Raw genomic sequence first — 23,542 nt, 5'->3', positions numbered from 1 at the left:
GAACAGGGAAAGGGCAGGGTGGTCAGAAACGAGGTTAAGTTAGTAGGGTATATGACAAACTAACAACATCTTTACTGATAGCTACTTTTCTCCAGGATTGGTATGTTTCATAGATTAATATAATTGAATTTGTCCCCACCATCAGGTTAGAAATCGCCAGTAGTTTAAAACAGCAAGTAACAATGTCAAAATAGCACTAGCCCAAGAACAGTGTCTATTTGGAAGCACATTTACTTCATTTGAAACTATTCAAACTTTAGCCACTGAAGTGAATGCAGTGAGCACTCACAATCCTCCTAAAGCTCGGGTAGCGGAGGTTGCCGTAGCAGAAGTGGAGTTTGCTGAGATGGAAGCAGGGAGTTGAGGTGGAATGGAAGGAACCTAGATGTTGTACTGGCCATTAAGACTGACTAGCGTGAGGCATAGGCTGCTAGCAGAGAGAAGCGAGATTTTGAATCATTTGAAGAAATCCAGGGGGACCTGTGCAACCTCTAGAAGTATCTGCACCAGTGATAGGATTGTTCATAAGAAGGTTCATAGTCTTAATAATTCACTGAGCCATCATAATGATACTGACCTTCACAATAACACACATCCTGTGGTGGTTCCAACTCATATTCAGACACATATTGAACACTCTTTTGTTGTGAGCCATAAGCAGTCGGGGATTGGTCATTACCTGAAAGGATATCTTCCAAATCTTCTTCATCCACTGTATCCAAAATGACAGTAGGATGAATGCTCCAAGACTTTAATTGGCGAACCACTTTTGTGAAGCTCAAAGAGACTTTGAGAGACTGTGGTGTTTCGATGTGGCCAAAAAAATCCAACCTTCCTGGGGCAAGCTGCACTGTAGATGGCAAAGCTTCCAACGATTAAGAAGCAACTGTCGACTATTGATGAGGTGATTTTTGTTAACAAAGTGCTCATCAACAATAAAGTGCCTGTCGATGACGAGGTGCTCGTTGGTGATGAGATGCCTGTCAACGATGAGGTGCCTTTCAATGATGAGGTGGCCGTTGATGATGAAGTGACCTCCAATGATGAAACTGACAACTAGGTGGCCATCAATGCGTGCTGCTCATCAATGGTAGCTTCACTGCTGACAAGGTTTTGCCCTTTGTCTTTAAGCAGGTTTCAGAAAGAGAGGTACTAAAAAACTGCCACAGCAGTTTTTGTTCCCACTTTTTGGGCACAGAGTCAGCATGGTATTTGGCTGCATCAAGAGAAGCTAACTGCTTTTTCCAGGCAGAAACTGCTGTTACAGGTGCTTCCTTGGTGAATACCTCGGCATCTGCAAGTATTTGATCTTCTCTCTCTTTTTTAGAAGAAGTTGCTGAAGGGACACTTCTTGCAGAATCATCAACTGAGGTGGGGCCATTCCTAGTATGGGGACGCATCTCTCTGCTGCTTTTGGAAGATTTAGGTTAGACGCCTTTCTCAGTGCAAAGAGAGTTTGAAGAAAAAGTGTTACAGATTACATATTTGGATGGCTTGTGTTTTAAATAAAGGTTTTAAGTGCATTTAAGGAAGGTGCAGATAATCCACAAACAATTTATTTAAATCATAGTCCAAACAGGCCTTGAAGAGAGATTTATTCTCTTTCTGAGGAAAGCTTAGCAATGTCACAGAAGCCTCCTCCCGTCCCAAATGAACATTTCCCCAAAACACACTCTTTAGTCTGGCAGGTCGTTCAAGGGAGGAGAACATGTGACTTTTGATTTTCTGAGGTAAATATGCCAGATAGAGGCTGGGCTCTGTCAGGGAACACCCTCACATTCAGCATGCAGTAGAATATCTAAGACATCTGATGAGCATCTGGCAGGAGGTAAAGTAAAATATGCTAAAGTATGGATGTTTGGGCCCATGGCCATTTTGACAATGTTATTGCTGAAATGGGGAGTAATTAAAGCATGTGAATCTAAGAAAGCTTCCGTGCCGAAGAACAGGTAGGCACGGCTTGACAAATTCACAAAAGATTGCAGAAGGTAGAATTCCAGCATGTCCGATGGTGAAGAAAGTGGTGACTTAGTGATAAATCATATTAGATAGTACTGAAGGTTAATATGACTGGCAGATGTTTATGAGGCAGGCTAGCATTCAGACTATTTTTGAATGTTGAAGCTGTTATATTCTAATGTGTTAAATTCTGTAAAGTGATACATTTATATGTGTTTCTGTATGGTGCTGTACCTTGCTCAGTGATGCTGTTTCCAGGCAACTAGAGTACTTCCACTTCTGGAATCCGGCATGGGAATCCGAGAAGCTGAGCAGGCAGACAGTTGCCAGGGATCAGTAGCTGATTAGGGGCCATTATATGTAGCTCCAATCAAGTTGTTTATTCAATAAAATTTTGGCATTTGTCTTCCCAAAATTGGTGACGATGGTGGGATGGCATTAAGAGGACCCTGGAGAAGACAAGGATTGATGAAAGAAACTTTTGCAAAGATATACTGAGTTAATACGACTCCTGGATCAGTTATAAAGCAGATTGACTTGTTGCTCAAGATGCTGATGTTGGTGGCTGAACTGCGCTTTAAGAAAGGCAGAAAGAGGACAAAGTAGGCTGATATCTATGAAATATCCTGGCTGAGTGAACTTGTATGATGATAGTCACCCTTAAAATTAGGCATGAGATGGCCTTGCTTTTCTAGAATAAGGCGCGTGTTTGGCAGATTAGAGGAAGTCGGGGGCATTGTCGGGCCTCAGAAAATCAAAAAACGGACTAACCTGCGTCTTTTGAATTTGAGGCGCACTCTCTAGCCTGTGGAAAACAAACCGAATGTGTGCCTCTGAACAGTTGTTCGAATTAGGAGGAGGGCTCTCAGGCAGCTCATGGCAACTATCTAGGCGTGTAGTCCTGATGTTGTAAGCCTCAAGCAGATCATGATGGAGCGTGTGACACAGTGGAAAACTTCCAGAGTCAGTATCTTAGCAACCAGCTGACACCTGTTATGTGTGAGCCGGAAACATAACGCGATCAGTTGAAAGCATTTTCTTGCTGTAAAAGGAAGCATTGTGTGAAGCATCAGTGGCAGGCACACCCTAGCCAGGATTAACCAATGATGCCTGTTTGTCAAAATTGTATCTAGGAAACCAGTGACAGGCACACCCTTTCCACACTCTCTACCTAAAAAAGAAATAAGCATGGAGGAAGATTTCAAAGATGACTATAATTGAAATTAACTGTTTCCAACCACACACTGGATATACCGTCTGTCAATGAATTTTTGTTTATTAATGATACATTCATTCCAGCATAGAGACAACAGTTTAAATTCAGTGAAATGCAAATATTGAGAGTATTTGTTTGAGAGAATTGTCTGAAAGGTTTTCCAACCAGGCTGAGTAAAGCAGTGTAGTGTATAAAGTATATCCAAATAGGAATATAATTACTTGAGATGGCATCCCAATCTATGCCTGCCACCAGTGTTTTTACAAAATCCAGGACAACCTTGCATAGGGTGGGAAGATTGGAAGGAAACTTTTGAAACTTGTTTGGAAGCCATAGGTGATAGGCAATATGCAGCCAACAGGAAGTAAGCAATCCTTAAACATTGTTTAGGTTTCGAAGGGAGAAAAGTACTGAAAACCTTACCCAGAACTACCTTAGAAAGAAGAATTATAGATGCAGGGTCAGACAATGAAGAAGATGAATGTGAAGAAGCCTAAAATCTTTAGAGTAAAATTAGGGGGGAATGGGGGAAAAGATAGTATAGTAGTGGAAACATACACTTTTCTACCTGAGCTCAAATGCATAAAGACAGTATGTAGCAAACTTGGGAAGACTAACAGTAACATTTGAGTTCAAAGATCTTAGAGCTGAGGTTATAAGAGATCAGATAATAAATAGGATGCATAATGTTAAGATCCAAAAAAAAATTCCACCTTAGACAAAACCATTGATGTGGCCAAACGGATGGAAAACACATCTAGTTTGTAAGGGAATTGGGTGGCGTTGGGATAAGGAAAGAAAGCTATGAAGGAAAAATAAATGAAATTGATTTAGTGAAAATAGCAGTAAAGAAAGCTGATGACAGATAAAAAACTAAAAGAAGAGCTCAAGAAGGAGCGAAGACAAATGCTTGTTTCAGGTGTGGAAGTCTTAAACACAGCTGAGACAGATCATTGTCCTGCAGCCAAAATCAAATGTTATAAATGTAAAAAAAATTGGGCACTTTGCAAGAGTCTGTAGAATGTCTGAAATTACAAAGTTCAAGACATTGGTAAATTTGGTAGACAAGAAGAATATGACAGAAAGTTATGAGATATCATGTGAAAGTGATGAAGAGGATGTAGACGTGTTGGTAGTATATGGAATGGAACCACCAGAGTGCGAAGGGTCCAAAGTGAAAAAGGATAGTTATTGCACCCCCCAAGTGGGTAATTCAAGTACATGGAAAAGAAGTGCAAGTCTGGGCAGATTCTTGTTCCCTGTTTACTCTCATAGACAAATTTACATGGGAGAATCTGGGAACTGATAAATTGTACCCAGCTGATGTATAACTAGAGGGATATTGTGGTGGTACGTTGCCAATTTTAGGTTATTATATAGCGAATTTGGAATTTCAAGACAGAAAAGGTAAAGGGAAGGTGTATGTTATTGAGAAATAAATATCCTTATTGGGAAGGAAGGAGCAACGTGCTTTAGACAGGATCTTAAATCCCAGTCACCCTAAACAAATACGGTCAACAACGTTCTATGATGAGAATGAATGGGGCAACAAATTTCCTACATTATTCATGAAAGAGTTAGGTTGCTTGAAGAAGTTTGAGCACCATATTGTGCTGAAAGCAAGGACGGTGTGCAGAGTACACAAGGTACGTAATGTTCCGCTTGCACTGAGAGGCTTTTAAAAAAAAGAATTACAGAGGTTGTGAAAGGAAGGCATTATCAAACATTGAGGCTTCAGAATGGTTAAGTCCGATTGTGATTGCTAAGAAGCCCAATGGGAAAATTGAAATGTGTGTAGACTGGAGAGAGTTAAAAAAACAGTATTTGGATTGACCGTCATCCTCTTCCCCGCATAAAGGAAATGTGAGCGAGTATAAAGGGAGTAAAGTGTTATACCACTTTAGACCTATCCAGTGCTTATCAACAGGTGTTATTAGAGAAAGGTTCCAGATACTTGACGTCAATCATTATACCAGAAGGAGCTTTTCAATTTATTTGCATGCCCTTTGGTCTAGCTGCTGCGTCAGCTGCTTTTCAGAGAGTAATGCAGGATGTTTCGGAGGATCTATCAAATGTGCTGGTATTCCAGGACAATGTATTGATCTGAGGTGTGTGCAAGAGCCAGCATGACAACATTCTAAGGGATGTACTGCAAAGGATGGAAAAAGCAGGACTCACCATAAGTTTGGATAGGTGCAAATTTAGTATGAAGGAAGTAGAATACGTGGGACATACCATTACCCAAGAAGGAGTTAAGCCAGTTTAGTTGAGGCCATTAAGAAAGCATCTGCTCCACAAGATAAGAATCAGCTAAGATCGTTACGGAGTATTATGCAAAATTTGTATATCATTACACTGATAAAGTTCAGGCATTGCATAATTCGATGAAAAAGGGAAACAAAAATGATTGGTTAGAAGAATGCCAAGAAGCACTTGAGAATGTAAAAAAGTCTATAGCGAAAGTGGCAGCCTTAAGACCTTTCGATCCTGAGAATAGAACTATAATAGTGACTGATGCCAGTAATTATGGACTCAGTCAGTCCTGGGACAAGTACATGAAGGGAAAGAGAGGGTAATAGCATTTGCATCGGGCACCTTAAAGGGGACAGGAAGCACATACTCTTCCAGACATACACTTCCAGACATATGTATGGGGTGTAAAATTCAAACTTAGAACAGACTTCAAACCATTGGTGGATCTCTTTAACACCACAGGTTCTGGAAAAGCCACACCTCGTATAGCGAAATGGCTATCTCATCTCCAAGAATACATCTTTACAATGAAGTATGTTCCGGGTATAAAGAGAATCAATGTGGACTGCTTGTCCACATTGCCGTTGGAAGATGACAGATTAGTTGAAGAGGATGAGTGGATGGTGGTAGACGTGACTGATATCTGTGGTGCTATTAGTGAAGATGAGTGGAGAAAGCAATTTCAGAAGATCAGTTATTTGGGAAACTGATAGATGCTTTGCCTAAGGTACATGGTTGGAAATTGGAACAAGATCTAACAGTGTTCAAAAACGTCTGGACATATTGTCTGTGGAAGGAGGTATTGTGAAGAGAGGTGAAAGACTGGTAGTCCCAAATGAATTAAGAGAAAGATTCATAAAACTACTTCATGAGGGACATGGGGGTATATCTGCGATGAAAAGAAAAGCCCGTATGGACTTCTGGTGGCTGGGAATGGATAGACAAATTGAGAGATTTGTCCTTGTTTGTATCCTTTTTGCTTGCAGTGATAAGTCACATGCAGTCCAGGAGACAACCACACACCCGGTGGGGCTCCCCAAACATCCGTGGGAGAGAATAGCCATGGATATCTGTGGTCCATTTGATGGCATGGATGTGAGCGAGAAATATTCTATAGTCATGATGGACTACTTCTCAAAATGGCCTGAAAGTGCATTTGTGAAGGATGTGAAATCAAGCAGTGTGATTTCATTTGTGAGGGTGTATTTCAAAGGGAGGTACGCCCAGCAGAGATATTGACAGATAATGGCCCCCCAGTTTGTGTCGAAGGAGTTTGAAGTGGGAGTGGGGAATCAAACATTGCAAAACTCCAGTATAGCATCCCAGAAGGAATGGTCTAATAGACCGATTTAACCGCGTGTTGGATGAGTGCATTCAGCTGGCTTCTGCAGGTAATGTGTGTTGGAGAAGCCAAGTCAAAGATAAGTTGTGGAACTACAGAACCACTCCCAATTCTGCGACTGGGGAGACGCCTTTTCATTTACTCAAAGGCAGAGTACCATGTATTGTAGCACAGCCAGGATGGATGTCCAGGCCAGGCAACAGAAAACTAAATTAATATCTAGGCAGGCAAAAGAAAGCTAAATTATCAACAGTTGAGTGAGAGGATTGAGAAATATTAGGCTGCCTATGGGCGAAGACGTAACTAAAGAATAAAGAAATATAGCAGGGAAATTGTGCCAGGAATGTTTGTCTAGACAACTGGATGAGAAAAGGTTGCTCTAAGTTTTCTTCTCCTAAGAAAGTGGTGGATATGAGGGGTAACAATATCAAAATGCCAGATGGTAAATTGTGGAATGCCAGAAAACTATATATTTGCATTGAAGCAGAACGACAAAAGTGATTAAGGTTAAATAGGGACCTAACTGTAGGAAATGATAATGTTGCGATGGGAGAGAGTCAATTGAAATCCAGCACCAGACTAAAAATAAGACACAAATGGCTAGGAGATTACATTTCTGAGTAAATTAATTATATGTTTAACTACATGTTGTTTTTGCAAATTGATCCAATGGAAGGGGGATGAGTTATATTCTAGTGTGTTTAATTCTGTAAGGTGATACATTTATATGTGTTAATTTCTGTTTGGTGCTTTTCCCCTAGCTCAGTGATACTGTTTCCAGGCAACTAGGATGCTTCAACTTCTGGAATCTAGCATGGGGATTCCAAGGAGCTGAGCAGCCAGACAGTTGCCAGGGATCAGGAGCAGATCAGGGATCGTTAGACGTAGCTCCAATAAAGTTGTTTATTCAATACAATTTTGGTATTGGTCTTCCCAAACGAAGGCAGCCTGAGTTCATGTTGGAAGTAGTACTATACTATATTTTAGGGGCAAAGCCAGACAATGACTGATCCATGCTAAGAGCAATACAAGACAATGACTGATCCATGCCAGGCATGTTATATTTATTAAATTATCCATAAAATGTCATACCTGCCCCTGCTCATTCTAAGGATGCCATAATCACTCCTCTATTTTTAACTTACCCAATAAATGCTGGCCACCAAATAGATCGATAGCTTTAGTCCAGTAATGTTAAAGTGGTGGCTATGACAAATAGCTTTTTGAAGTTAAAACTTCACTTTCCTTATTATATAATTCCGGATTAACAAGAACATACTTAAAATCAAACAAACAAAAAAAAAACCTTACGTCATTGCACACATTTATGTTACACAGTGCCAATCACCACTGTGTAGTTATTTTTCGGACAGTGTTGACATTAAAAACACATTTTTTGATTTGCCTATATCTTTGGCCCCATGGACGGATTTTCGGGAAACTGGGCAATCTACTTACTCAGTCTGCACGCCAGGTTTCGTGAAGATAAGTTCACAGAAAAAGTTAAGGTTGAGAAAAAGAGAAGTGATTTCTCATACTAGCAACCATAGGAATTGTTACTCATGTCTACAACAGAAATGGCTGACTAGATTTACACCAAACTGGTTATGAAAGTAGAACTTAAGTCAAATTCTGTACCTATTTTGGTTTGGTGTACAACTGTTCAGTATTTGTTAAATTATAAGCATTTAAAAACAAGTTACTGAGTAGGTTTAAAAGGCTTTACACTTTTGTATACCTTTGCTGTTTTAACTCACAAGTCACAACTCATGCATACTGTCAATCACATTTGGAATTTTTTACGTGATTGGCTGTACTTTTTTTTCATCCAACTTGAAACTCGCGAGTCAGAGCTGACAAGCTGTGAAGCTGTGTTTGTTAAGATACAACTATACGATTTTGGCTTTGAGAATAAGAAAAACTATAAAGAAAATATGTAAAATAGATGTACCTGTATTTGGATATAGCAAAGATTTTTCTTGCCATCTACAAGGTCTCACTATAAGAATTTTTAGGGATGTAGATATATAATTTTGTCAAAAAACTAATAAGTGAAATCTATAGTTTCAAGAATCATAGATGTGATTTCTTTTTTATGTCTATTGAAAAGGTGTTGCTCCGTAAGAAAATGTCAACATGCACTAAACACCTATTTGCAAACTGCACAGATTAAAAAACAGTCAAAAATAGAACATGGAAGACAACCATTAGTTATGTAATGTGTTGTGTGTATTCATATGTTCATAAACATGAAGGAACACTAACTTAAAGAAAGTTACTCATTACCTACCTGAAATGTCAGAAGGCTAATTAACATAAGCCTTGGCAAGCTCCGAGACAGTAATTAGCCTTGAATAGGTGTGAAATGCATGCCACAAGCAAACAATAGGCTTACCTGAATGGGCAGAGATGATTCCTTTCAATACACAAGAAGGGGCTGTGGCCACCCTTTCTGACATTCCAGTGTAAAATCCTACTTAAGTGTCAATTCATGCATGAAAGGTCTGCTGGGTTCACATTTAAAATTTGGGGCACACTTGAAAAAGAAGAGAACAGGATGCCAAGACAATTCTTGTGAATCCACTTTCTGTTGCTGAAGGACTTTGCTCTTGCTCTACCAGACTTGTGGCGCTGGGTTTATTATAGGTACAGTGGATGCAGCAAACTGGATTTTAGCCTTAGATGTGGGAGGACTCTAGGATTACCATAGTACACTCCCCTAAACATCCCCAGACCTCAGAGCCCAAGTTGAGGGTGTTCAAAGACCTTTGCCATCTTAGAAACTGCCAAAAGTGGGTACGGTAAGGCATCCCAAGGAGTCATTCCTACCCATAGCTAGTGAAAGGCATAAATGTGACGCCTCCAGGCACCCATTTAAGAACATTTTCTAAACCTGAGGAAGAACAGCAGAGGTTTGAACCTGCTGTTTGTGACCAGAGAGGATCTATGAAGGGCTGGACCTGCTCCCCTTGTACAGAGGACAAATAATTAGACTCCAAGGGTGGCTGGTTGACCTCTTTTGTAAGCTATAGCACCATAACCAGCTGCAAGACACCTTTTCCTGGAAGTAATCTTCTGACCAATGGCAACTTGACCTTGGCTGAACCCTGCTGTTTGCCTCTTCCTGATGGCTAATGAGTCTTTAAGTGCCTCCCCTGAGATCCTGGGTCCCTTGGAAGCGTTCTTCTGTGGTTAGTTGGGATGTAAAAATACTAAGGGGCTGGTTTAAATCTTGGTGGGAAGGATACTCAGTCACAACGCCAGAGCAGAACATGGACTTTGTAATACTTTATGCCATTATCAGCTGGATCAAGCAATCTGGGACAGCACCAAATTTTTAGAAATGCCCTTTCAATTGCTAAATCTCCTCCAGTATGTGGGAGTGGCCCAAACCTACCATTTCTTCATATCCATTACTGTACATTGTCCATTTCTGGCTGTCATTACTGAAGCCCACATAGAAAGTGGTGACAAAGTCATCGCTGTGGATGAAAAGAGGAACAAGATTAAGAGAAAGCATGGAAGCATCAAAAGTAAAAGATTTCTAACACAATATAGAGGACGAAGGCACCAATACACTGAGTTATTGTTTCCAAATCAATGACAATAATACAATTATTATACTTCCAATGTCTAGTAGTTCTGTTTGTTCTAGGATAGGGCAACCTACACTTCTTTTTTCCTACAATGAACAGCTGTGTGAAACATGAGGTTCCCAGGAAGAAGAATGTTGAGATGCCTCTGATGTGCAGGGAGAAAATGTCCTGACTCAGGGACTTTGTCTTTTGCTTTGCAACAAAAAACGCTGTTTTGTGGGTTTGTTGCTGGGAAGAAACAGAGAATGCCAAGCGGGCTGCTTCAACATGGCGGCCTCCAAGGCATTCAACAGTAATCTCTACATATGGCAGGTTATCTGGAGGCCCTCCATCAGAACTGGCAGTCTGAAGAGCGAACCACTAGACTCTAAATGAACCTTATAGTATCTTGGAGAAATTGTAACACCTTGGGAAATTCTAACATTATGGAACAAAAGCTTTGTATCAAAATCAAAATAGTTGCATAAAATAAGGGCTATACTCAAACTGCATTAAATGTTTTTTAATCTAATTGTTTGACTTATGTCATTCAGTCCCTTAGATTAAGTATTTTCATATGGTGTTTTTTACTTATCTGAATTATAGCCTTGAGTTATCAGTTTCAAACTGTTAAATACTTTCTGCCTGCTAGCACCTTACTGACAGGGGATGAGCTAGAGCGGTAAGAGAGAAAAAGATGAAACCCACCAGGAAGTCATATAAAGGATTAAGAAAGAGAAATGGGTTGTCAGATGGAGATAGAATGTAGAGAATTCAGGGCCTGATTTAAGGAAAGTGGTGTGGCACCCAGTGCAGTACCACTTTCCTTGTGCTCCTTAGCGCCCCCTAACGCCACCATGTGTGCACCGTATCTAAGATAAGACGCACCATTGCAGTAGTTGGGGAACTAGCATCAAACATTTTGATGCTAGTTCATAGCGTTGCAGGATTAGCGTAATGCTTTTTTAAGCTAATCCTGTAAAGCCCATTGAGGCCCATTGTAAACAATGGTGTGCCTCCTTTTAATGCCAGCTCTGAGCAGGCGTTAAAAGTACCGAAAACAATGACGCCAAGAAATCTATTAGATTTCTTTGCACCATTTTTCCGGCCCCACTAACGGAGGAATGCCCCCTTTGCATACATTATGCCTGGCGCAGGCTTAAAGTAGTGCAAAGGGTTACAAAGTGGCGCAATACATACACTGTGCCACTTTAAGAATTCGATGCAGCAATATTGGCCTTGTTGGGTCACATTAGTGTAAAAAAACAAATGACGCTAATGTGGCGCAAGGAGGCGATAGGGGCTCTTAAATCTGCCCCTCAGTGTTAAGACAGGAGGCCTACTCATTGTTTGATGTTGATACATACTGAAGGATCGAGTCCCGGCCTTGGGTAATAACCCCAGTGAAGAGGGTGCTCCTTCTGGTGTCTACTTCCAGCCATTGCACCTCAGTGTTATCCTCTGCACACCATGCGCCATCGAAATAATCATCCTCATTTGCCCCTGCCTGCAAACGAAAAGTAGAGAGATTAGGACTTGGCATTGACAAAAGACCTTACAATAAAATGACACAACCTGCCACAACACTAAGCTTCTCCGGCATAAATACTGATGGTTGCGGACTGTGTTTGTCCTTTTCACTCAATCTGTTGTGAGATTTAGCTGCAAAATAAATTCCAATTATTACAGACACCCTGGAGAATACAGCATTCATTCCTTTTCATAGTTTTTGCAGTTGGATTGACTCAATCCGCTTTATGGATTCTCAGCTGCATTAAACTATCTCCTGTCGTGATGATGATCTTATGGTTATTACACCAGACTCAAAACACCAACTTTATACATGTGGCTTTCATGAATTTCATTAAGGACTCCAAAAAAGGATTCCAACTTTTGGACCACTTGGACTCTGTATTTGGAGTATATTATATCTTTTTCAAATGTTTTGTTGAACTTTTTTCTTGCACTCAGCACATTATCACTGCTCCATTTCTCATAACACCACTTTTTACTTTGATAATGTGTTTCACTGAACCTAATACAGTGATTAAACTTGTTCATATGCTCTTTGTCTCCATTCCTTTGTGCTAATTGAGTTGGGGAACTATTGTCCTTCCATAGTACTTAGTAACCCAGGTTCCGTACCTAAATGAGTTGCCCTGTTTTTTTGTGACAGCACAGACTGCAACGGCACTAAGTGGAGAAAAGGAGACAAGTGAAGATGAATAAAAAGGAGACTGAGCAGATCTATGATGCTCTGTGACTGAGCTCCCCAACCCAAGGACAGGACCTTACAATCAGAGAAGAACCACTGGAACCTCCTTAAAAAACATAAGTGGTGTGTCAAAGTAGCTCCTAGTAGATGATACTGCTGAATTTAAACTTTGGGAACCAAACATAGACAACAATGGTAAACAGAGAAGGATCCCATGAAGGAGCATTCAAGTAAGCTGATTGGTGAGGGATCTATGCCAATCTCTGGCAGCAGATTTTAGTATTGTCTTCTGCAACAACTATTGCAGTGAATTCCATTTGGTAAGGGTATTTGAAAGCATGAAAAAACTCTGTTCAGTTCCATTGGCTATAACTTGAACACATATGATACACAAAAAGCCAATAACTCTGTCTTTTTATTGGTTCAATGAGCTTTAAGTGTAACTCAAAGATGTTCACTAGCTAGTATGTAACTAGTTGGATACAATTTACTCTCGTTTCCTTGGCCTCTTTTTAATGTTGATAAAAATCCATGAATAGCTCTTCTCATGACTGGAGGTTAGAGAAGAAAGTTACAAATGTAACCGTACAATTAACAATGAATCAACTGTTCAATGAAGAAATGGGTTTTCAGGTAGCATAACCTGGAATCTGAAAATAGGCAGCCTTTGTAACGTCTAAAAAGGAATTCAGAATGTGTAAAAGGTACATAATGAGCTAGAAATGTCTATGTGGCATGCACTGTACACTTCATGACTCATTGCAAATCCCCATTAAAAGGATCACTAAATCGGCAGAACCGATTTCGTGCAATTCACATTGGAATGTACACATGGTTTTTAGACTGCAGTGGCAGGGGAAAGGGATGGTGTCCATTCGCAAACTGGTAGCAGGATAAGAGAGCCAACTTCTACTTTGTCAATATGGGCTCAGGAACGAGGGTAGAATGGAGTGGTTCATGGCTACATACCACCCCGTGCCACTTACATGATGTAAGCTTTTCTTTATTATTGGAGCCCCTGTGTCTCATTAATATTAGATGAGCAGAGATGCTGTAAATCCTTCTGAGTACCATTCTTGCTTTGTGTTGGATTAGTACATTTGTCACAGTGCAAAAATAAACATGGGTCACATCATAGATGCTGTGTCTAAATTGCATCTGTAATGTCACCCAAGTTTAGTACATTTGTCACTACTTGAAAAATTGGGAAAGAACTCTGTTTAAGTTCCAAGAACTATCATATGTGTATGAATTGTTCACCCACAGAGGTGAATTGCAACCCATGGGAAGCAGGGTCAAGACTGATTTGCAAATGGCTGGATCTAAATTGGGGTGGTGTAGTGAGCAAAAAAACAATGGATTAAACCCAGATCTGTGACTGGGGGTGAATGTTTGCATTGTTCAGCATTCCGTTCATCATCTGTTCTTTTTGCTTTTGTCACCCTAAGGGGGAAGGGTATGCCCAGACATGGGACCCGTGCTCACTGTGCCACTTAGTTCAAGCTAGCCTGGCTGATGAGGAGTGATACCCCAAAACCGACCATAGAATGCTTGTTTTGGGTCTAGGGAGAACCTGGTCTAGCAGTTTGGGCTGAACTGTTCCCATGGGGAACAGGGTTAAAAACTGATTTTCATAGGGCTGGATCCAAGCTGGGGTGGCGTGGCAAGGAAAAAAAAACAATGGATTAAACCTAGATCTGTGACAGGGGTGAATGTTAGCATTGTTCAGCATTCCGTCCATCATCTGTTCTTTTTGCATTTGTCACCCTAAGTATGAAGGTATGCCCAGATGTGGGTCCTGTGCTCACTGCCACTGGATTCAAGCTAGCCTGGCTGATAAGGGGGTGATACCCCGAAACTGGTTCCAGGAAGCTTGTTTTAGGTCCACGGAGGATCTGGCCTGGCAGTTCGAGCTGTACAGTTCCCATGGGAAGAAGGGTCAAGAAGAAGAAGACTGGTTTGCATATGGCTGGGTCCAAACTGGGGTGGCACAGTGAGCAACAAAACAATGGATTAAGTCCAGATCTGTGACTCGGGGTGAATGTTTGCATTGTTCAGCATTCCATCCATCATCTGTTCTTTTTGTGAATTATCTCACCTGGTGTGGCGTTACAGAAGCTAAATGAAGGACCTGCAGAGATTATCTCATCAAAGCTTTTTGGAAATTGGTCAAAAGGTGGTGATATGTATCTTATTAAGGTCACAGTGCTGGTGGTGGGATTTTACTTGTTGGAGTCCCTTACTTAAGGTGTCAGACCCATTAAAGGAGGTCACGGAGAAGGCTACTGGCCCTCACCTATAGAAGTTGAGGGCATTTGCCTCTGGTGTTCTGCAGTCCGTCCTACTATGACTGCTAACTGGGCCAAGTCCACCCATTGTCCGTCCCAGTGCTTATCTTAGTAAAAAGGAAGTACTTTATTAGTAAAATGCAATATAACACAACCCATAAAGGCTCAGTTGCAAGGTCGTAAATCAGACTACGATGCTTAGTTAAGCAACCCAGCCCCTATGGCATGGCACTCTCGAGGAGTGATTATCATGTCTACAGATCTTCTAGTCCAATGTAGTCATAGCCGCATATTAGGCAGAAGAGCGGTTCTTTGGGCAGATGAGGCCTCCAGGCAAGGGATTAGCTCCTGCTTCAGAAGCAATGAGTGCTTCTCGGGATTAACTAAGGGGTCTGTAGCAACTGTACCAAGCCTTTGGACATTGCAGGGGTGTCTGACAGCATAGTAGGACGTCTTGGCTTGCTTTCTGAAGGTGCTCTATTATAGGGGCAACAAATGGGTGACTGGGAATCCCCCTCATGACACGGGTCAGCTTTGGCTTCGCTGCCAACGCAGCCATTAACATCTAGTTGGTACACATGCCTGCAACACAGCTGGATTATCCTCCTGGACAGTCTCCCCTCCCCTCTCTGAGCAGGTAGACTGGTTTCTAGGTGCTAGGTATATCCTCAACTTCTCGAGCGAGCTGTGCTGACTTCAGGTGATGTCCTGCCACCTTTGGAAGCCTAGCTGTTATGAAGACCCCTGTCCTGGTCACACAGCAGGTGTTCAAGTTCTCTATGGTGCACTCCCTTCCTTGGTCAAGACGAAACTGGAACTGGAGCAAAGTGTGGTGGTTTGGATCACCTTTTCATACACATTTCCCAGACAGGGAATGTGAATCCACTGCCTAAGTTATAAAGACCGGTTTGAGTTGGTTCTGTTTCAAATGTCATTTTCTGGCAGTTTTTTTAACAGTCTATGTTAAGTGGTGGCTCTCACAGCAGGTAGTAAGGCTGGCTCCAAACAGGAGTATCCCAAACGAGCACAATGAAGTTTACCATCCTGAAGCAATAATTAGGAACAGACAAAATAGCTGAGCCTGCCTATAAACTTACCCACCTTGAACAACAGAAAATGCAGTCCCATCCTCAGCCCTACTATCTTTCCAAGGTTCAGTGCTCAGGAAGAACTAATCAACAACCTTTTTTAACAGAATTCCTCATTGACTTTAAAAGGACAGTACAATCCCCATCTTTTTTCAGTTTAGTTTCTTGGTCCCCACACCCCAGGCACAGTAATGTAGGCGTGGCAAGCAAAAAAACAATGGAACAGTCTATGGCAGATGTCCTCATCCTCCATCTTGTGCTGTGGTAAACTAGGGCTGTTTAAAATGGATCCCACAGGTTCCAGTTCTCAGACTCATGCTGCTCACCGAGTCTCAGTACCATACAGGTGCTACACACTCACTACTCATACACGCCCTTGACACTCACATTCAATGCCAGAGCCAGGTTCTGAGTTTCACATTACATAAATAGCACTCTCTAGGGCACACAGAAAAAGTTCTGGTCACGCCAAGATAAAAAAACATAGTACAATGCCATAACCCTTTTATCTGATACACCCAGAGCAGGGATGGTATCCCACTGCCCACTATCATGTCTATCATGTGTGCCCTGCCATCTCTGAGGAAGATGTCTATCATTACAGTAACAAATTCATCACTGCTCACCACTTCTGACTGCTTTCAATTGTCTGCAAAGGCAGAGAGCCTTTTACAGAGTCACAGTGGTGATATCGTAGGTCATACATTATATTATGTTATATCTGGTATAGTAAAATCTAGGGGCCGTATTTATAGGCCCCTAGCGGCACAGGCACATCACTTTTTGTGATGCTCCTTTGGTGCCTAGCGCTGCACCGTATTCACAAGTATTTGTGAATACAGCCCTTTTCCACGCAGCACTGTGTGTGGAAGGGACGTGCAATAGGTGTTGCTGTGGGCATGCCACAGCAACACCCAATGCATTTTGACACTGCCTTAGATTTATGAAATTTCGTAAATCTGAGGCAGTGTCAAACAAAATCCTACACCACCCCCAGGGGTGGCATTAGCATGGCGCAATGAGGAGGAATACTTTTATTCCTCCTCGTTTTTTTTACTTTTTATATGCGTGCTGAATTCTGAAGCACGAATAGAAAGAGCAAAATGCCAGAAATTATTGTTTATGTGCATTTGAACATGACGCTTTGACACTTCTGTGTGTGCTGCATTGTGCAGCACACACAGAAGTGCCAAAGCACCATTAGTGATTGTTTATGTGCAGGATGGGACACCTTCCCGCACAGAAACAATCACACCCCTCAAAGCAGACATCCCTGCACGATGGTGCAAGGATGCCTGCGTTGGCAGCTAAATTTAGCACCTGAGCAAGGAGAAACACAGAGGTGTGCCATATTCACTTAAATACGGTGCATCCCTGCATTTCTAAAGTGACACAGCGCGGCGCTGCCAATTCTGGCACAGCACTGCGCTGCACCACTTTTCCTTAAATCTGGCCCTAAGTGCGAACTCTGGGTCCTCTACCAGCTACCACCATCCAAGCACCTAACAAAGGCCCTGATTATCAATGGGTTGGTGTTTTACGACTTCTGCCTAAACTCTTGTTTGTGCAGGGGTTCAAAGGTGTGAATTATGGAACATACCCAATGATCACTGGATGCATTAAATATCTCACCCTTCATTACATTTCGGCTGTCAAACCTGTTGGAATTTACCAGGTGAAAAGTATACAGTATTACCATACCATGAAGATTTTAGTGTGGTAGGCACCAACATTTGCATGTTATTCTCCTAAACCTTATGCTAGGTGTTACTTATTGCATCTGTCAAATAACGAACCCTTTGGTATTGCTATTTATGAGGTGTGATAAATTGCAACAAGATTCAGAGGAACCTGGGAACAGGGCCTTACAGTGGGACTTATTCCCCCTCTCGGAAAGTTCTGATTCTTGAAGTTGTGAGTAAGAAGCCCCCTTTTTTTAGCTTCACATTACAAGCACAGAGGGGAGGTACTATGCACACATCTCAAGAGTTTGGCTCCTTTAGGGCATGTGCAGTGGAGATATTTCAGTTGTACAGGATGAAACAGCGAGGAAATCACTTACTCTAGGGCCATTCCTGCTTATTGTCATCCTTCATCAGACAACCCCGACAGCGTCTACCCATTTTTGGTGTAATTTATCAAAGGAGGCCGGTGTGTAAATAATCAGAGATTGCTGTGCCCGAGACATCTTGCACTCTTTTAGCACTCCAATCAATAATTTAACTTTATGTGGTTAAAGTCTCACATTTCAGCAAAATACAATATGTGGTTGTAGGGGCATGTCATAATCGAAGGTAACTAAACACCTGACTCTTAAGGAGATCACAATCTTACTGCGTGTTTGCAAAAAAACACATTACAGACCCATATATCACATCTCCCTGTCTGAAGACTTCAACAGAATCCACCTTTTGAGGGGGTACTTGATTAAGTCCCCTTCCCACCCACTTGGGGGTTTCCTTAATTAGTGTGTTTTTCCAAGCCAAGTTAGGCTTTTTAGCGTCACATTCCCATATTTTGAACACTATCTTGGTGGCAGGGCGGAGGGAAGAACTAGGTCTACCCCATACAGGGAGAGCAAGAACTGAATACCATCTATGGCCCATAATTTGGTTGCCAAAGTTGGATCTTCTTGAGACTTTTATATGTCATTCATTAACTACAATAAGATGTACCGCTCTAAGGTATAAAATGACATCCACTGTTCCAATCTCACTTTCATACTGGGCATTGTAACACTTCTTGGGGGCTTTCTTGGGATTAAATTGATTCCATAGAAACCTAAGTATCAGGGAATCGAAATGCATGAACCTTGAGCACTGTATCGCATAATGGAAGCTCTGGAGCTGGTATAATACTTGTGGTAAAGTTGTCATTTTAAATATGGTTGCATGGCTCATTAAAGATAAAGGAAGGAATGACCAGAAGGCACTATCACTCCATAACCTATCTATTTGTAGTTGGATGTTTCAGGACCAGGCTGTATTTTCAACCATGGACACATACACTCCCAAATACCTAAACCCCTCTTTCACAATTAAGAGTTCCCAAGCCCAAAGGAGGTTTTAAAGTTGTGAGCTAATTAGAAACACTGTAGATTTTGCAGTGTTAATCTTTATTCGATTCAACTTTCCAAAGATACGAACGATGTGGAGGGCTTGTAGGCCAGACCATTCAAGCTTTTGCAGAAACACCCAAACATCATCAACACACAGTATCAGCAATATCAGGAATATTGGGGACTCATTTGAAACCCTTGAGTGTGCTGGCTATCAGATCCATTCCACCTGTGGTTCAACTGCAATGGCGAACAACATGGGGGGATGGAGGGGAAGCAGGCAGCCCCTTCTGGTTCCCCTTTTAAAAGTAAAGGGAAACATCCCTTCACCTCTTTGACCTTTGCCGATAAGTGAGTATTTGTAATGTTATTTGAGTATTGACCACTGATGTCGTGTCACACCGCTTTACACCTGGCTTAGCTGCCCATTGTCACTTTAGTGGTCACTGGTTATAGACTCCCTTTTGTATTCAGCCTAGACTCCATTTTCATTCAGCTTAGCTTCACCACCACGTTAAAGTATTTTTCTGTGCAAACACGTTATGCAATGTGTTTTTCTACTTCTACATGTTTTTCTGCTCACCGAAGAGCTAGGGCTGGTACACGACATGTAGGAGGTGAGCAGTTAGTACGATAAGGCCGTAACAAGCTAGTGTTTATCATAGGCAAGAGAACAGTTTGACTTTGGTAGGCGTGCCTTGGGACGATGGCCAGCTCCCGACGCATTCCTTTCAAGGTTTACCTAAACTAGCCAGCATTTCTGAATATTTCCATCTGAGAGGGGGGTGCTATAGAAGGCTCTTTCGTGGTTGTTTAAGCTATAAAAAAGCGGCCCTGCTCAGTAGCGAAGAATTCCGAGATCTCGGTCAGGACTGGACATTGTTCACATGAGGGTGAGGATCTCTTTCTCGCAGTTGAACGGGGTTGTCTTCTTGCTGGCATGAGAAAGATGAAGCATCTGGCAGGCCCTACGGTGATGAATTTTTATTAATTGTTTGCTTTGCATTGCATATGACTATATATCTATATATCAATATAAGTGTTTGTATCCTTGCATGTATATATTTGCTGTTTATAGATTTAAGATTTTTTATTCATGGTCTCACGTTGTTGCACATTTTGAAAGTGCACTTTTTACTATTCAAACCTTCCTTTACGAACCTTGCAAACAGCTATAGTAAATGTCTTATTTAGATTAAGAAATGCATTCCAGAGAATCTTTTCGACTCCTTTCAGTGTGTATATCTTGGCTCAGTCAGAAGTAAAGCAAAACACTTTGGCGTGAGTCGGCAAGGAAAGGGTTTGTAGGTCAAAAGTGTACATTTAAAAGTGAAAATATGTTTGGCAGGAAGACTAAAGCATCTGCTTCTAAAATGTGTGTGAAAAGAATGTTTTTCAAATTCCAGGATGGTGCAGTGCACCTTATGAAGAGTTAGCTAGTGAATTTTCACATTCAGCTGGTTTGTCAGAAAGCTGGGACGAATGTTTGAATGAAGCGGAACCAGCTGATTTTCTGACCTGCTTAAAGAAAGTACTGATTAAAGGGAATAACATTTCAGTTCTTGGCAGACGCGGGTTGATACTTTGGTCAGCCTACAGAACAATGCATGATAAATATAAACAGTTGGAAAAGGTAAATGAGCAGCTAGAAAAACAGCTTGTGGATTCAAAGAATAGTGCTACTATGTTGCCTTGCCAAAATAAATTATTACAAGATAAGGCAGACATGCATCAAACCACTGCAGAACGAGCTGCGATCAAAATAGCTTAACACAGATATCGTAAACGTAGAGGAAGGATAAATCAGAAAAAGGTAATTTAGTCATTGCTAATGCAAGTTTGGATTGGTGCCCAGATTTGTCTTGGACGGATAGTGTTTGGACAGGCAGTGAGTTGCCAAACTCTAGTGGAGAGGAGAGTGAAAAAGATGGGGGCAGGGAAACCTACATGAACACAAGGTGGTGCATGCGCAACCTATTTTTAGATGAAAAATGCAACACTCACCGCAAGATCCAGCAGGAGTTGCATTAGATGCTTTAGAAGATTACACTCAGCAAGAAGTAAATGAAATTATGGATCGTTTTAAACAGAGAACAGGGGAGTCCCTACTTGCTTGGGTTGTGAGGTTGTTTGAAACTGGTGCTTCTGGTGTTATGTTAGATATTGGAGACTCTTACAAGTTCTGTACTCTAAGTTGTGACCCAGTAATACAGGAACTGTTCAGGGATTTTCAAGACAACCAGCAGACTACTTTGTTACAAATAGTGGTTGAGGAATATAATTTGAAATACCCCACTGATGCAGAATGGCCTCCTAATGAGAAACCATGGTACACATTACGTGATGCAATGCAGTGAATTAAGGAAGAAGTAATGAAATCTGCTATTTTCCTGGGCACTGCACACCAATTGTTAGATGGACAGCTTACTGTGCCAATAAGAAACAAAATAATTTGCCTTACTCCACCTGCCTATAAGCAAATAATTCTGACTTTATTAATCAACCAGACAGGGCAGGCTTTGAAAGACATGCTAGAAGCGGTCAGAGAGCTAGGTGAATCAGGAATTTGGGATAAACCTGAGAGATCTTCAAGGTCTGAAGGTCGCACAGATAACAACCGAGTGTCCAGAAAAGAAATGTTTACGACGCTACTTAAAGATGGTGTAAAAAAAGAACTGATTGATGGGATAGATGCCAAAAGCTTGTGGCAAATGTACCGTAAAAGAGGCTTAGATCGGAAAGAAGGCAGCAGAAAGATAAGCAAGCAAGATAACAAGCGTGAAACACAGAGCCAGTCACAGATATCAAGGGAAGGAAAAGAAAGGGAAAAAAATATTTCCCCACGAGAGACTGAGGAAAACCTGAACAGGTACTGGTTAACTTCTGAGAACAGAGACGGGGCGAGCCTGCTTGCAAATATGAAAGCATATATCCAGATCTCACTTGGGCAAAAGTTGACAGGTTTGAATCAGACTAGGAAACTGGCCAAGCTCTGGTACAACATTGGGCTCATCGAGATAACAGACCACATGTTGATTTAGAAATACACTGGAAGCACAATAATGTGCAAAAAGTTTGAGCTTTAGTTGACACTGGAGCGGAGGCCTCTTTGATTTATGGGAACCCTAAGAAATTTAACGGACCGCATTACACCATCACAGGCTTGGGGTGGGGGGGAGGCAGATCCCCGCTGTACAAACTGCAGTACAAATGAAAATAGGGAGCACAGCAAAAAGAAAATACACTGTGCTGATTGTTCCTCTTTTGGAATACATACATTGGAATTGACATTTTGAAAGGAATGACTTTGTATTTGGATGATGGTTGCTATCAGTTTGTAATAAAAAGATACATTTCAGTGGCTGCCATGAAAGTGAGTCTTTTAAAAATCCCCCCAGTGAAGGTGCCCTTGGCAACTCAGGTAATTCATTTGAAACAGTACCGCATTCCTGGAGGGCATAATGAAATAAGTGAAACCATAAAAGACATGCTTGAGGCTGGTATAATAGCTCCAACTACCACTGAATGGAACAATCGTCCATGGCCTGTGTGCAAACCTGATGGGAGGTACAGAATAACAATTGATTACCGCAAGCTGAATAAATATACACCTCCTTTGACAGCCGCGGTCCCAGACACCATCACCTTGATTGAACAGATACAGAGACATGCAGGGACATGGTACGCTACCATCGATATCGCCAATGTGTTCTTCTCAATACCATTGGCTTCAGAATGTCAAGAGCAATTATCATTTTCCCATGGTGGCAGACAATTTAAGATGTTATCTTTGCCTATGGGGTACTTACATAGTCCCACTATCTGCCACCGGCTGGTGGCAGAGCACCTGGATGAAGTGTCTGTCATTCCAGGTGTGCAACTAACCCATTACATTGAGGATGTGATGATTCAGGGAGAGACAGAAGAACAAGTGCAGATTCAGTTGGAGAGAGTAGTGGAATTCTTGCAGAGTAAGGGGTGGATGATTAATACAGATAAGACACAAGGACCATCTCAAAATGTGAAGTTTCTAGGCATTCAGTGGAATCAGGGACACAGAGAGGTGTTACCGCAAGTGAAGCAAAAGATTCTCGAGTTTGCCACACCCCGCACTAAGCAGGAGACACAGAAATTAATTGGATTGTATGGTTTTTGGAGACAGCACATTCGTCCTTTGAGTCAGATTTTGGCCCCTCTGTACAAAGTAACAAGAAAGCAACATGAGTTTGAATGGGGTAAGGAGCAGCAGCGTGCGTTTGATTTGGCAAAGGAAGCAATTCAACAGGCCTTAGACTTGTGGCCAGTGCAGGATGGAGACATTGAGTTACATGTAACTGTTCAGGGACAATATGCAAATTGGAGTATGTGGCAAAAACAGGGAAGGACGAGGGTGCCCCCAGGGTTTTGGACCAGAACACTACCTGACTCTGGGGAGCGCTATACTCCTTTTGAAAAACAGCTTTTGGCCTGTTATTGGGCTCTAGTGGATACTGAGCAAATAATACAAGGTCATAATGTAATTCTAAGAATGGAGATCCCAATTATGCA

General features: G+C 41.6%; 1 protein-coding gene across 2 annotated transcripts in view; it reads right to left on the bottom strand.

The window, feature by feature from the left end:
* AEBP1 (AE binding protein 1) overlaps positions 1-23,542 on the bottom strand; it is a 230,595-nt gene that overhangs the window by 47,586 nt on the left and 159,467 nt on the right. For both annotated transcript variants that reach the window (XM_069214248.1, XM_069214249.1), the window contains 2 exons: positions 11,713-11,852; positions 10,168-10,252 (listed from right to left, as the gene is read on the bottom strand). In XM_069214248.1, the coding sequence (XP_069070349.1) occupies positions 10,168-10,252; positions 11,713-11,852 (225 nt within the window). The remainder of the gene's footprint in view (positions 1-10,167; positions 10,253-11,712; positions 11,853-23,542) is intronic.

This window comes from Pleurodeles waltl, chromosome 11 (genome assembly GCF_031143425.1).
Source record: "Pleurodeles waltl isolate 20211129_DDA chromosome 11, aPleWal1.hap1.20221129, whole genome shotgun sequence".
Taxonomy (NCBI): Eukaryota; Metazoa; Chordata; class Amphibia; order Caudata; family Salamandridae; genus Pleurodeles; species Pleurodeles waltl.
Note: the sequence above shows the minus strand (reverse complement) of the source record. Positions and strands in the feature narration are given on the sequence as shown.